The sequence below is a fragment of the Malania oleifera genome, chromosome 4, assembly GCF_029873635.1.
Source record: "Malania oleifera isolate guangnan ecotype guangnan chromosome 4, ASM2987363v1, whole genome shotgun sequence".
NCBI classification, from domain to species: Eukaryota; Viridiplantae; Streptophyta; class Magnoliopsida; order Santalales; family Ximeniaceae; genus Malania; species Malania oleifera.
Window position 1 is genome coordinate 89,288,083 of NC_080420.1, and position 14,508 is coordinate 89,302,590.

The 14,508-nt window shown below is 33.3% G+C and overlaps 1 protein-coding gene across 1 annotated transcript; it reads right to left on the reverse strand.

Moving 5' to 3' along the window:
* Positions 1-4,855: 4,855 nt before the first annotated feature.
* LOC131153001 (uncharacterized) lies at positions 4,856-13,526 on the reverse strand. The gene is made up of 2 exons (XM_058105007.1): positions 13,210-13,526; positions 4,856-5,293 (listed from the first exon to the last, which is right to left on the reverse strand). The coding sequence occupies exons 1-2, from the start codon at positions 13,357-13,359 to the stop codon at positions 5,222-5,224; spliced, it is 222 nt and encodes a 73-aa protein (XP_057960990.1). The 5' UTR covers positions 13,360-13,526; the 3' UTR covers positions 4,856-5,221.
* Between the last annotated feature and the right edge of the window lie 982 nt (positions 13,527-14,508).

Here is a 14,508-nt window from a genome sequence, read left to right on the forward strand (position 1 = left end):
AAGAGATATGGTGAAAGAAACCGATTTTAGAGAGAGAGAGAGAGAGAGAGAGAGAGAGATAGGGTTTTGCATGCAGTTTGCTCGCTAGAAATGTGATTTGAGCATATTTATAGAGTGTTGTCCACATGACCTCATCGACGAGCCACGTCACCTCGTCGAGAGTCCAAGAAGAGAATTCATCAACTAAGGTCACAGGTTCGTCGGTGAGCCTAAAAGTTCTGAATCTGCTCTCAGTATCTCTTCGTCAGTGAGACACGTGTCCTTGTCGATATTCCCAAGAAGGCCATTCGTCGACGAATGTTCTATATTCATCGACGAGACCTTACCAAGCCCCCTTGGAAAAATCATTTTCTCTCTTTTTATTTATTATTTAATTGCTATAATTCTCCGGGTCTCTACAGAAACTCAAAGAACCGTGGCTTTAAATCAGCAAATTTTCAATAGAAACTTCAGCAAGAGTTTGAGCAAAAGAGAGCTTTTGAGAAGTATTTGCAATATAACTTGATTGCTGTTTGTATTACTTGGTGTTTTGAAATCTTTGGGTTTAAGGGGTATTTATAGAGTTTATAAAGTGTATTTTGTGTTCCCAAGTGACTTGGAGTGTTTCCCAAGTTTTCATAACATTTAGTATTCAAAAAATCAAATTTGGAAACTTCTTATTTTTAAAATTTGAAATCTTGAAGAATCAGTCGACTAGAAATAGAGAGTCAGCTTGGATAGTTAAAAACACAAAGAATTCAAAGTCAGCAAGGAGTCAGTCGATTGGAAACACTGAGTCAGACGCCTGGGTCCTCTCGGGTTGTTGTTCAGTCACCTAGACATATTATATCAGTCGCCTGGGATGTTGATAATTTCGACCAGCTTTTAGTATTTTAAATATAACTTTCACTATACAACTCTGATTTTAATGTTCTTGGTATCAACAGAAAGCTAAGAGAAAATACCACAACTTTCATGTTGAATAATTTTTAAAATAATGAGTGTTTGATAGAGAAAAATATTCATCAATATAGATGTATAAAAAAAGAAGGTAATTTGAAGAACCCAGTTTTGGTGCTTTTCATTCAAAAAATAATTTAAACCTTTTTGAAATAACTTTTGACCTTATAAAAATATTTTCCAAGTATTTTAAAAGGTATATAGGTCCAAGTAATTAACCTAAAAGTTTCATGTATCCATATTGAAATCGAATGAAATACTTACATGAGACTTCTTAAACTTAAGCACTCTAAGCAGTAAGTTTTCATGTGTAGCTTCCATTCTTCATTTTAAATTTGGCTTTAAGTTTCATCTATAACTTCATGCTTCAATATACTTCAAGTTTTATTAGATCATCTTTGAATTCATGCTTTAATACTCTTTAAGCTTCATTTGATCATCTTTCTTTGGAGTATAAGCTTTCAATAATTCTTGTGAGCACTTGACCTTATATTCACATACTTGAGTGAAGGCCAACAAGTGCTTAACTCTTCTTTTTTCTTAATTTTCATTCATTTTCATAGATGGTTGAATGCCTGATATATGAAGCTTTTGTATGTTTACAATTAGATGTGTTATGTTTTCCTCATTTTTTATGTTGATAATTGCATGTTAGTGGTGTTAGGATGTTTTCATTTTAATTTCATAAGAAAAATCATGAGAAAAAAAAATTAAGAAAAAATGCACATGCATGCAATTTTGTTCTATAGGTGGTTGACCAACCCATTTAGGTAGTCAACTACCCCCCTCTGCATTGAAAAAGTAGTCAATAGGCTACTAGGCGATCAACCACCCCTCTATAAGGGGTGGCCATTGAATCTTGAGAGTTTTTTTTTTTTTTTTTTTTCAACTTTTTTTACACCAGATGTCTTAGTGTTTTTGAGTCTACACTAATTAGAGTGTAGTTGGTTGAGTTTGCATGTTGTTTTAGATGAAGATTTTTGTGGGCTTTTAATTAAAAAAGAAAAATCAAATTTCTCATTTCAAAAACAAATTCACTCAAGTTTTCTCAAGGTTCTCAAGTTTTTACAAAAATTTTCAAACTTTCTTAGAATCCTACATCCATGATGTAGCTTTTGGATGTTCTCCAAGTTTTCAAATAGGGCCTTTTTGTGGGAAGTGATGGTGAGAGTGTTTCACTTTCTCAATTTGTTGAATATATAATCTTTTTTTGTGTTCAATGATAGGCTTTGTTTTTTGTAATACTCTTGGGTTGTGTTTTGGAGCAAGATTAAGTCGCATATTTGCATTTGTACAGATTAGACAAAATTCAATATAATTTTATATAGCAATTTATCCAAATCCACACAAATCTAAATCCAAGATCCAAACTTCAAGCTCCCAAACACAGTTACTGAGAAGAAGAAGAAGAAGAAGAAGAAGAAGACCCGCCCGCGGGGGGGGGGGGGGGGACACACTTGTCAATTCAAATTCACAAAAAACTAGCTCTTACCTGGCATTCGCACCTTATTTATAGGAATGTCTAAATTACAAGAAATAGTGAAATATACAAAACCCCTTAAGACACATGAAATTACAAACAAACCCCAAGACAACGCACCTATTACAAACCTACCTCTAACTACACATAAGCATCATACATCAATTCTTTTTCTCTAAAAAGAAAAATAACTCAACCCTGCCGAGTTGAGGAAAACACTTCGGAGACCATCACCATGAAAAGAGTCATCTTGTTTCATAAGAAAAGAGCATTGCTGCAGTTCGGTGAGTAGAAAATCTCAAGATGGAATCAACCTATACTTATTCTTGTCCATGTAAAAGGTATAAAAGTTTTCATAAGCATCATGCTTAGCCTTCCTACTATCAAGCAACCATGGACGGCCCATGAGAATATGACAAATCTTGAGAGGAAGGATATTTGTTCCCCCGGTTGAATCAATCTTGAAAGTAAGCATGCAATACCATAGACCTTCAAGATGGAATTATTTACTCAAACAATTTTATATGGGTTTCAACTCCAAATATAACTTTCAACAAACCTTTTTAAGGAACATATATTTACAATTGTGAGGATCAACAACCAAAATACTAAGCTACTTATTACAAGTCACCTCAAACGAAAAGATTTGGCTCATCTCCAATCTTCACTTTCTTCAAGTGAAGAGAGAGTAGGTTGAAGTACTAAATAATTTTTCAAGTTGGTATAGTCATCCATGTCACTTGGGACTTCTGTCTCAAGCTCAACTTCAATTACTTGGATGGCATAATCATATTCATACATTTTTTCTACAATTTCCATAACTTGGTTATGACATTATGCAGCTAAATGCCTAAAACCTTGACATTTGAAGTAGTTAATTGCTTGTTGGACCTTATAAGCTATTTTGAATGCAGAGGACTCTTCCAGGGGATTACCCAACTACTCAATTGACTTCACATGCACAATTCCACCAGTAGCTTTTAGTAATTGACGGGTCATTGTAGATTTAGGAGATTTACATAGCATATCCTCCTTAATCTACGTGGCAACCTGTACTGCATTTCTACATTAACACATTAACGAGACAACATTTAGAAAGCTTAGAGGCAAATAACTAGCTTCAACTATTTTCTATACAAAGCAATCATCACATCCTCTTTCCATTTTATGTTGGCTTGAGTAGCCAAATGATATACCTACTCGTGTAATCTACCATTGTCTTGTTGTCTTTCAAACCAAAAGGTTGTAGATGAAAGGTACAAATTGCTAGTAACGTGGTCCACTTAATCTCATCCTATGTTTTGATCTCGCTAAATCTCCTCGTAATGATCTCATGATGTTTAATCCACCAAATTCAAGTAATTCCTTTTAATTTTGATTCACCCAAATACAACCTTTGAGCTTCATTCACATTATGGAATCACTATAGCATTCCAAAGAATAGAACAAATCAAATTCATTCAGAGAACCATCATCATTACAGTTTGAAGATCAGCCTTCACATCACTCAAAAATGCGAGGAGAATTAGCAGCTATATCTAACTTTAGTTGTAAGCTTATTCGAAGAATTAGTAATAATGTCGAAGGCATTTTCCATGCTCTTTTACCTTACTAGACAACAACTCTACCTTTGCAGACAACTCAACATTAGTCACCCTACTGTTGATTTTTTAAAACATATATAATCACCACACTAAGGATCACTAACACAATTTGCCAAACAATTTGCAATCTACTCATGCAAAACCACAAACTTGACCCTCTATTTCTGAATAACTATATTAAATTCACCTTTAATCTTTAGTATCATGTAGAAGGTAAACAAATCCACCTAGGAGTTTTGACTATTGATGTTGGCAATGGCAATGGCAATGGCAGTTGACTCTTTAAAATGTTTATGGTACAATGGCAATCCAATTACTAGCAATTCAGATCAAAAAAATACTCATTAAATACTCCTTTAAAAATAAATACTTATTATAAAAATATTTAAATTAAATACTTGTGTCAATAAATAATAATTAATTACACTTGAATAAATACTTATTTTTAAAAAAATAAGTATTTTTAAAATATATATATTTTTCTGAAAAAAAAAAAAAATTAGTAATCTCATACTAATGCTTTTTTCAACTAAATTTCTTTTTTTTTTTTTTTTTTTTCTAAAGAACACTTTCATGTAAGTGATTCCAAATGGTAATGGACTTCTGATTTCCAAGTACATAATTATCCAAAAAAACTTTTAAATCCTTTCTGTCCCTCAAGAACATGCAGAGAACAAAAATGAATCACCTAAAGGAATTTTTTAATAAATTTATGATCCAAATTTATGCAGTAAAATGTGTAGTTATGAAAAGTAAGGCTCCTTAAAATATAAGCCTACACAAACAGAATCCAGCAGGCAAAATACCCCTAACCAAATAAAACAAATGCAGCTTGAACCCAACAAAACCATCAAACTTCTGGAATTAATTTTCAATTTGTACTACATGAGACCAAAGAAGAATTTTTACAGCATGTCCTACACAAGCGTGCATAGTTATATATATATATAAAGCAAAAAATCAAAGGAGAATAAGAAAATCCTCCACGTAATAAGAAGAACAAAAGCAATAATAAATAAGAAAACCAAACCAGTGAAGTAAAGCTCCCTGGATTGCTCTAAAAGGATTGCTCTAAAAAAGCATTCACAGAACACCAGCCCTTCATGGAGGGACTACCCTGCTTATTAAAGAATTTGCGTAGTTGATACATCCTGCATGACACGAATAAATCTTGATACGAACCAAATCTCCTTTACTCCTAGTAAGGCCACCAATCAACACCACCACCAGGCTTCTTTACAAGGATCTGATTGTACTCTGGCCTTGATGTCTACAACCAATTCATATCATTGTCAATTTTTACTACTAGAATCAGCACAAGCAAAGTAATGCATGCATGCAACAAGTAAATAAATAAATGAATTAACCATGATAAAAATCTGCTGCAGGATTTCAACATAGTGGGAAATACTAACGTCATGTTTGGTTTGCGAAATAGGATGGGATAAGAAAAGAAGGGAATGAAAATTTGAATTGAGAGGATGACGAAATAAGGTAATAAATTCAATTTCATTCTCCCCAATTCCATTCCATTCCTGCATACCAAACATGCAGTGAGTGTTGCGCCTTGGGCGTGTAATTTTGCAGAGAACTTGGTACTTCAGCCCGAAGCCTACCATGTGTCAATGTAATATGCAGGTCTAAGTCCTCCACGTCCATAAGAGGGCCAGCTACAGAAATTTGCCAAAACAAGGGAACAAACAACAGCAACAACAGAAAAGTTGGAATTTTGTTTTAAAAAGGGGACTAAATCAAAGTGAAATGACTTAAAGGCAGGAAAGTCTTCCATCGAACTTATTATGAACTATGAATAACAAGTGGCAATTGAATAAGACTGGAAACAGTGAGCAATCCCAATATCCAATTGTATAAAATCAAAGGGGTCTGGTTAGAAGGTTGGTCAAAACATCTGTCTAAAGAAGATGCGTTTATCAAGTTCAAGAGCTTAAGTTTGAGGATGATAACCTAATTCAAATGAAAAATAAGTCCAGCTTTCTAATCATAACCAGGTGTAAAAGGTGTCATAATTGTTATAAGCAAGCCATGAAAAGAATTAACGTAAATATATTGGTATTGAATTGGGTTGAATGAAATAGCTATTGTGTAGGAGTATGATAGTTTACAAAATAAAACTGGTACTATTTTAAGGCAACTGGCAACAACCAAGTTGATGCAATTCTAGCCAATGGAATTATTATTCCTAAATTTCATCGGTCAATATCTGTGTATTCCTATTTTATTTCATGTTGGTTGGAAGAAAACCAACTTTTGCATGATCATTTGCCTTAGAATAGCAAATATTTTTTTATTTAACTGTTATATTTCTATTATTCTCTACAATAGCTATTCAATTCCCAACCTATTTTATTTTGCAATCCAAACATAACCAAAATGCAAATTAAATGAAAATCAACTCATGGATTTCCCAAGGATAATTCTTTATGTTCATATGTTTGAATTTGGTTTGCTAAGAGACTTTGCGCTTGGACTTCAGAATTTTACCCAATTATCCAGCAAGAAGTTATTCTATAATCAGATAACAAGGCTTGGAAGGCTTTCTGACTTCAAAACTAATTTCAATCCACCCTTTTAATTCAGCTATGAAAAACTTCCAGAGCTACTTAGCAGACACTTCAATAAAGGAACCATCTCCAAGTCAGACACATGAAGGCGTGGCATAGACACACCCTCAATACACTACTCTATGCATGCAGTATAAACATGATGAATCTATCATATATAGTTATTTAATGTTTAGTCCTTGCCATGTTCTACATTTGTATAACTTGCTGCCTCTCCATGTCTGTGGCTCTGTCTAAATTTTTCTTCTAATATAAAAAGAATGAAAGCAGGAGAATTAGTGCGATAAGACTTTAAATCACATGAAACTGTAAATATTTACTTAACATCACGAGTAAGAATGTGAGGATCTGGATCTAACAAATCACAACTGACAAGTACAATGGATGCACGCATGTCAACAAAAGATTCATTTCTTCAATTTTTGGATCCATCACTCAAGGAGCAACAAATGGCCGTTATATAGAATGCCAACATCACCAAGGAGCATCTTAGTTCTACTGCATCAGAAAATTATAAAACTAATGTCCCCTTAATCCAAAGCCCAAAAAAAGGGTCCTAAATGCTGAAAGCCAATCAAACATCTCCAATTTTACAATCCATCTTATTAGAATTGAACTACTACTAATAAACTATTTTAACTTCTAATATGCTGCCAATGTCAGTCGCCTGGCTCACAGGAAGTTGAGCTAATTTGGCCGTCAAATCGCCTCCTCGACATCATGATGAAAAATTATAGATGTGCATATCAAATTTGGGGATGAATACTACGAGTCTGCTTTCTTAATCATCGTACTGATGCTGCAAAAAGCCAACTGCCATGGTTAAGTAGTGCATTTTGAAGAAGGTTCCACAAAAGGGAATCAACCAATGTTACCCGGAATGGCAAATGTTCTAGTTCGTGGAATGGGAATGGGATAGTGATACAGGACATGCTGTAAAATGCAATATATTAGGGGTATACTTGTCCAGGGTATACTTGAGAGGGTGTTGTTAAAGCTTGATATGCATTGTTGGTCCACAACCTAATAGCTTAAGCTTTTAGGTAAAGTGGTTGTCCAACATGTTATCAAAGCAGGTTACCAAGAGGTCCTGGGTTCTAGTCTCACTGCCCACATTTAAATAAAAAAAAAAAAATTACTGTATTCCTTGTAATGGATGTTATCTATCGTGTTTATATCTCCACGTGCTGTCAGGCTGCACGTGCAGGGGAGTGTTAAATTTGATATACATTGTTGGCCCACAACCTAATAGCTTAAGCTTTTAGGTAAACTGGTTGTCTAGCAGATATTAATGTGCTTCTAAATCTAGAAGAGATTTTATTTTGTAAAATAGATTAATAATTAATAACAATATAATTGCAATGTGATAACTCTCCCCTTTTTACTAGTAGAAAAATGTGTCATGTTGAAATATCGAATTCAACTTTTAGATTCAGTGTTCCAAAACAAAAATGATGTTTCAGAATGTTCATACCAATTCATGCTTTGCAAGGGTGTTAGCATTATTTTATAACTGCAGAATCAACTCAATTATTCCTTATTGGCTCATAGCAACATCTTCATCATAATGCGAGCCTTGCTCACTAGCAAGAGTCTTCTTATGTTTAAAATAAAACTAGATAAAATACTGTGACACCTTCCTTTAAGAAATGTGCAGCTCCTGCAAGGGTACTTTCCTTTCCAAAATTATTTTGACCTCTTTAATGCTCTTATACCAACTTCTCATGAAAAATTACAATTAAAAAATGTATAGGTAAAACAAAATTAATAAGATCACATGAAATTGTGAAGATTTAGGTTGCATATATTCAGTCAGGTGAACAGGTCACTCGCCAGCAATTTTGAATCAGTTCCTTCAGTTTTGCACCTAGTTTCTTTTCATGTTAGAATTATCCCCAGAAGCATCAGTCATAGGGAACTGCATGCGTTACTGGTTCTTGAACTGCTCTGGTGTGATTAATATATAAGTGATGTAATAGAAAAAGAATCCTCCTTTCATGAATGTTCAATTCAAAAAAATAAAACCACTCATCAGTTATAAACTGGTTACGAATTTCAAATTATCTCAATTAATTTTATTGTCATTTTGTCAAAAGACCTTGAAGCAATTATTTTTTGGATAACTTTATAAATATTGAGTTTTATTTTAAAAATAAATCTTCCATTAATATCAAAGAAAATTTTATGCAAGTGAAAATCATGTACCATGGTGACAAAGAATGAAGATAAACCATAGTCCTAAAAGAAGACCAAATAAGTCCTCTCCATTACTCCCAAGATCTCAAAGCAAAGGAAACATATTTTATTTTAAGAACCCTACAGCTACAATTTAATAATAACAGCAATAATACCAATAATATGGATTTTCAATTAAAAGTAGCAATACAGCCTACACTGTCAACAAAGCAATCACTAGCTCTAGGCCTAGAGATGGTAAATGCCATTAGAGCGTATGCTTCCCAAATAGGCTTAACAAAAAACCTTGAAATACATTTTTTGAGAAGATATGGATAGTGTAATACAAGGGATACCAACGTTTGTAAAGACCTTCATAGGGCTGATTGAAGAGACACATTAGAAAGGACAATAATAATATAAGTTATGAGAGGATACATGGAGGTCATGGATATGAAGCTAAAAATGAGGCCAGTAATACAATTTTAGATTTTTCCATGTCTTACGATTTGGTTATATTGAATACCTGCTTTTTAAAAAGAGAACACCTAATAACTTTCCAGAGTGGGCAAAATAAAATTCAAATAGATTTCTTCTTAATTAGGAAAGGGAATCATCTATCCTATAAGGATTGTAAAGTTATCCCAAGTGTGAGTTTCACTACACAACATAGAGTCCTAGTACTAGATACACACACACGCACACACATATATACGTACATGCATATATATGCTAAGAAATGGAAAAGAAAGAGCAACATATATCAACACAAGAGGACTAGATGGTGGAGCTCGAAGGGAAGAAACATAGTAAAATTCAAAGATAAAATTATCAAAGAGTGTAATTGGACAATAGGGGATAAGGTAGATGTGAACACTATTTGGAATGGAATGGCTAACTCTATCATAAAGATAGGAAAAAGGATTTTAAGTGAGTCCTAAGGAAGATACGTAGGCAATAAAGAAGGTGGTGGGACCAAGAAGTCCAAAAAGTCGTTATCACAAAAAAGAAACTAGCATAAAACATGGCAAAGTTGTAGGAATATAGAAAACCTTGAAAAGTATAAAGAGGCAAGAAAAATGCAAAAAAGACAATTAGTAAAGCTAAACATAGAGCTTTTGATACTTTATGTACTAGAGTAGACACAAAAGAAGGAGAAAGAGACATTTATAAACTTTCAAAGCATCTAATAACCAAGGTCTTAAATTTCGATTTCAACTCAAATTTCGGAAATTTCGGCAGAAATTTCAATTTCGATTTCAATTTGAAAAAATAGCGGAAATTAGTAGTAAAGTATGGAATTCTTTGTGAAACTTTAGAAATGGTAAACGAAAATAATAATATAAGTTTTAGGACTACTATATTACAAATTAAATATGTCTATGTTTTGTATGAGATGGAAAAGTTGTAAAATAGTATGTGTATCAAACATTTTTATAAGATAATGTACATTAAAAAATTCAATTAATACAAATAAAATTCATAAATCATTTAAATATTATTTATTATACAAATAATGATAATTCAGAAATGAATGGTTAAATAAACTGTTACTATAAGTTTATTTTTTTCATATAATTTCAAAAGCACTTGTAATAATCTTTTGTTTTGATAAAATAAATTAAGATAGAAATTTCACTTCACTCCTAAATTTCTCATTTGAATTCTGACAAAATTTCTCACATAGTTAAAATTTCAACACGTTTCGCTAAAAATTTGAGACTTCAATGAATTTTGGATGATTCATTGAGATTTCAACACAAATTGATTGCCATTTTGATTTCGAGGGTGATGGAAATCGGAAATTCAATAGAAATTTTAACAATTTCATGGAAATTTAAGACCATGCTAATAACAATAGCAAATACAATACAAAAGAAAAGGCAAATATTTTTCATTTGAATCATGCCTTGTTTTCAAGAACTTATTAATAGTAGGTGGAGGAATCACATATTTAGTTTGGTCATGATTAATACCTTTTTTCTCAAGGATAATGTTGTGAAATTCTAAAAGATAATTATCTCATTGAAAGTTCTCAAAAAGATTTTGAGATTAAAATCAACATCTCCAAAAAAGGAGTGGTTGCATTAGTTTGGGATGTAGTGATTTAGAGGGTTTTAAGGCTTTGTCGAGATGCATTCTCTAGATTGGCCATTGTCCTATTTAGGTCCCCCTCTTGCAGACAATCCTACTTCCATGGCTTTTTGGGACGGGTGGTAAAGACAGTGGATAGGAGGCGGAAGGGTGGGAGAGGGCATACTTTATCTCAAAGGTCATATTACACTTATCAGTGCTTCCTTTTCCAACATGCTCATTCATTTCTTATCTTTCTTTAGGGTTCCCATGAGTGTTTCTAGAGTTCTAAAAGGGTTGATGCGTGATTTTATTTGGTCTAGTATTAGGGAGAAATAAAGAGACTATCTTGTTAGCTAGGAGGTGATTAAAGGACCTAAGTCTAAAGGGGGACTAGGTTTGATGATGGGTATCTAAAAACATTTCTCTAATTGGAAAACATAGGTGAAGGTGTCTCTTAGAGGCTAATTCCCTACAAAAAAAATAGTGATTAAAAGTATGGGTTTCATTGTAGTGGGTGGGATACTAGAGGAAGTGGTATGGTTTCTCATGTGTTTCCTTAGAAGTTCATTTCCCGAGTTGCTATTTGTTCTTCCCTCTCACGAGTTTCAAAGTGAGTAATGGCAACATGATTTGGTTTTAGGAGGATGTTTGGGTAGATAAGGTTTCACTAGAGATGTTGGTGCCTCATTCATTTAACCTTTCTTTTCTTCATAATGTACGAATCAACTCTTTCTTTTCTTTCGAGGGGGGTTCTCCTTCTTAGGATTTCCATTCTTCTTTTTCAAGACTATCAATGAAAGAAAGGTTGACAAGCTTTCTAACTTTCTTAATGTTATGCATCATTTTGTTCCCTTCAATAAGAGTGATGAGAGAGTTTAAGTGGGGGATTTTTTTGTTCACCTCTTAAAAACTCCTAGCCCCAATCAGTTTCCCCTAAGACATCATATGGATGGTAAATGTTCCTACTTCCCTGTCAGTTTTGGACATCCATGTGGACTTTTAACTCTTAATAGGGTTAATACATACAATTTTTTTTACAAGTTGGAAGAGCCTATAACAACATCAATGCTTATACGTGCATAATGTGTCATTAGCCTATGAAAAAATGAAAACCTTTTTCTTCATGGATGGGCAGCAAACCATACATGGACTGCTCTTTTCTAGTTTTGATAATTTGTGGGTAGCACCTTGGATTGTGGGAAACTGCTTGCTTGTGAGATGTTATGGCTTCAAAAAGAGTAGATGGGGAAGACCCTTATGGATTTGTGCAAGTTTTTGCTATTCTATGCATTCTTGACTGAGAGAAATACTTGAATTTCCAAGGTAGTGTTTTTGGCTTCTTTTTGGCTTCTTTTTGGGGTCACTTGTTTGGGGTTTTTGGGCGAACCTTCAAAGAGGTACAAGAGCAGCATTTTGTAATTTTTTTATATTTCTCTTTTGGAGGATATCTTGTTCTCCTATCATTGTATATTCTTATGCAAAAACAGAATACTAGCTCATAGCATAGAAGACACTATTCCTATCAAAAATAAAAATGAACTTGACCAAGATGGGAGCTGGTTCTCTCTCATTTCAGCATATTCTCATTAAGTATTACATGGAAAAGTTCATTTATAAAGTAACAACTCACGACAAATTGAGAATGTAATGACATAAGCTGCATTGAAAATCACACATCAATAGTAATTTTCCCTCAAAGACAACTTGGAAAATAAATTATGAGTAATTGAATTATTTACTCTGCTGGTAGATTATCATATATCTTTCCTTAATTGAGAATCCTGAACAATACATATAATATTAGCTTATCCTCCACGAGCTCTTGATCATTGCTTTTGGTGCCACAATATTCAATATTAATCAATTTTATTTCCAGCAATCCACATTAGGGGCATCTTGGGACTATCTTATATTTATTTAATTAACGGGCAGACATGTGGAGACTTCAACAAGATTGAAGGAAATGTTCCGAACAATCTACTTCCGAACTAAACAACCACACTAATCAAATTATATCGACACACAACAACCAAAAAAAAAAAATTTCTTATTTTTCTCTAGTTTTCCAGGAGTCAAATGCGAGACAGAGGATCTTCTGATGTGATCCAACTCGAAGCTTGTTTGGTTCGCTGACACCAAAGAAAAAAGAAGGAATTTTTTTTCCTTTATTGCTACGTTTTCTTAGCCTTTTTGCTTCTATTTTTTTTTTTTTTTTTAAATTCTTAAATTCTCGAAATAGAGGAAAACTCTCCCCAACAAAAGAGAGCTGTAAACACGAATTACAGAAGAACAAGCCCGAAAATTGACCCAAACGAAAAATAAATATGTAGAGAGAGAGAGAGAGAGAGATTACGAGATCTTTGAAGATGAGAAATGCGATGAGGAAGAAGAGAACGAAGAGGATCTCGAACTCGGCGTAGCGGAGGAAGGAGAAGACCGCACTCACTGCACGGGTCAACGTTGACTCTCTCCGCATCGGAGTCCGACCTACCCGTGACCGCATCCTATAGCCTTGCCGGTGGATTCACCAAACTTCAATAGATAACAGCGCCTCCTGAGAGATCAGAGAACACACAAACAACAAAAAGACCGGAAGACATCGGTGGGGATGGTTCGCCTGCCTCCCCCAAATCCCACACGGACGGCGTTTTAGATCATCGCTTTCAACGGTCCAGATCAGTTCAATCTGCCAAGCATCAGTAAGTTTTTTCTGTTTTTTAGCTCTTTGGGTTATTGGGATTATTAGAAAAGACAGGCAAGGGAACCTTGTTTACAGATAATTTTTACAGATGTTATGAAAAATATATATGTCCGTGACCCCTTTCATCTTTCACCACTATAAAAAATATACTATCCTTATTATCGTATAAAAGAGCTCTCTCTCTCTCTCTCTCTCTCTCTCTCTCTCTCTCTCTCTCTAAACATATAGAAAAGATAAAAAATATGAGAGATAGAAAATAATCAGGCCGGCTCTGCTTTTAGGCAGTTGAGGTGCCCACTATTTTTGGGGCCTTTAAATTTTTTTTTTAATATAATAATATAGTTTTTGGGCTTCAAATTTTTTTTTAATTAAATAATATTAATATTATTTATTATACTCTATTCTCATAATTGACTTTCCAACTAACAAATAAATAAAATTATATTTTAAAATATAAAATAAATACAATTTAATTTTTTTCTTTTTCAAGTCTTATTGACTTCCCAACTAACAACTTTATTATATTTCTAATTATCTATTACTCTCATCTCTCTCTCTTAGTCTCTCTAAAAAAAATTTTTCATCTTTCACTCTCATCTATTGGTCTCTTTATGATTTTTACTCCAACTCTTGTATTCATCATCTTCGGGCCACTGATTCTCTGTAATTTTCATTAACTCTAATTTTGATTTCAATATTTGTGTATTATTTTTCTATTATTTTCATTCTGAATTTTTTTTTCCTATTTTTTCTTAGATTTTGGAAACTTTGAGGTTAGAGTGCTGTATCCGGTAAGAATTCAATATCTCTAAAGTCTCGCTCGCCGATCGATTTGCAATAATAATAATAATTATCAGGTTATATTATTTCAATCTATTATTTTTATAGATTTATTAAATTTATTTTTATTTGTTTACATAATTTGTCAATTTATAGTTAGTGTTAATTTTG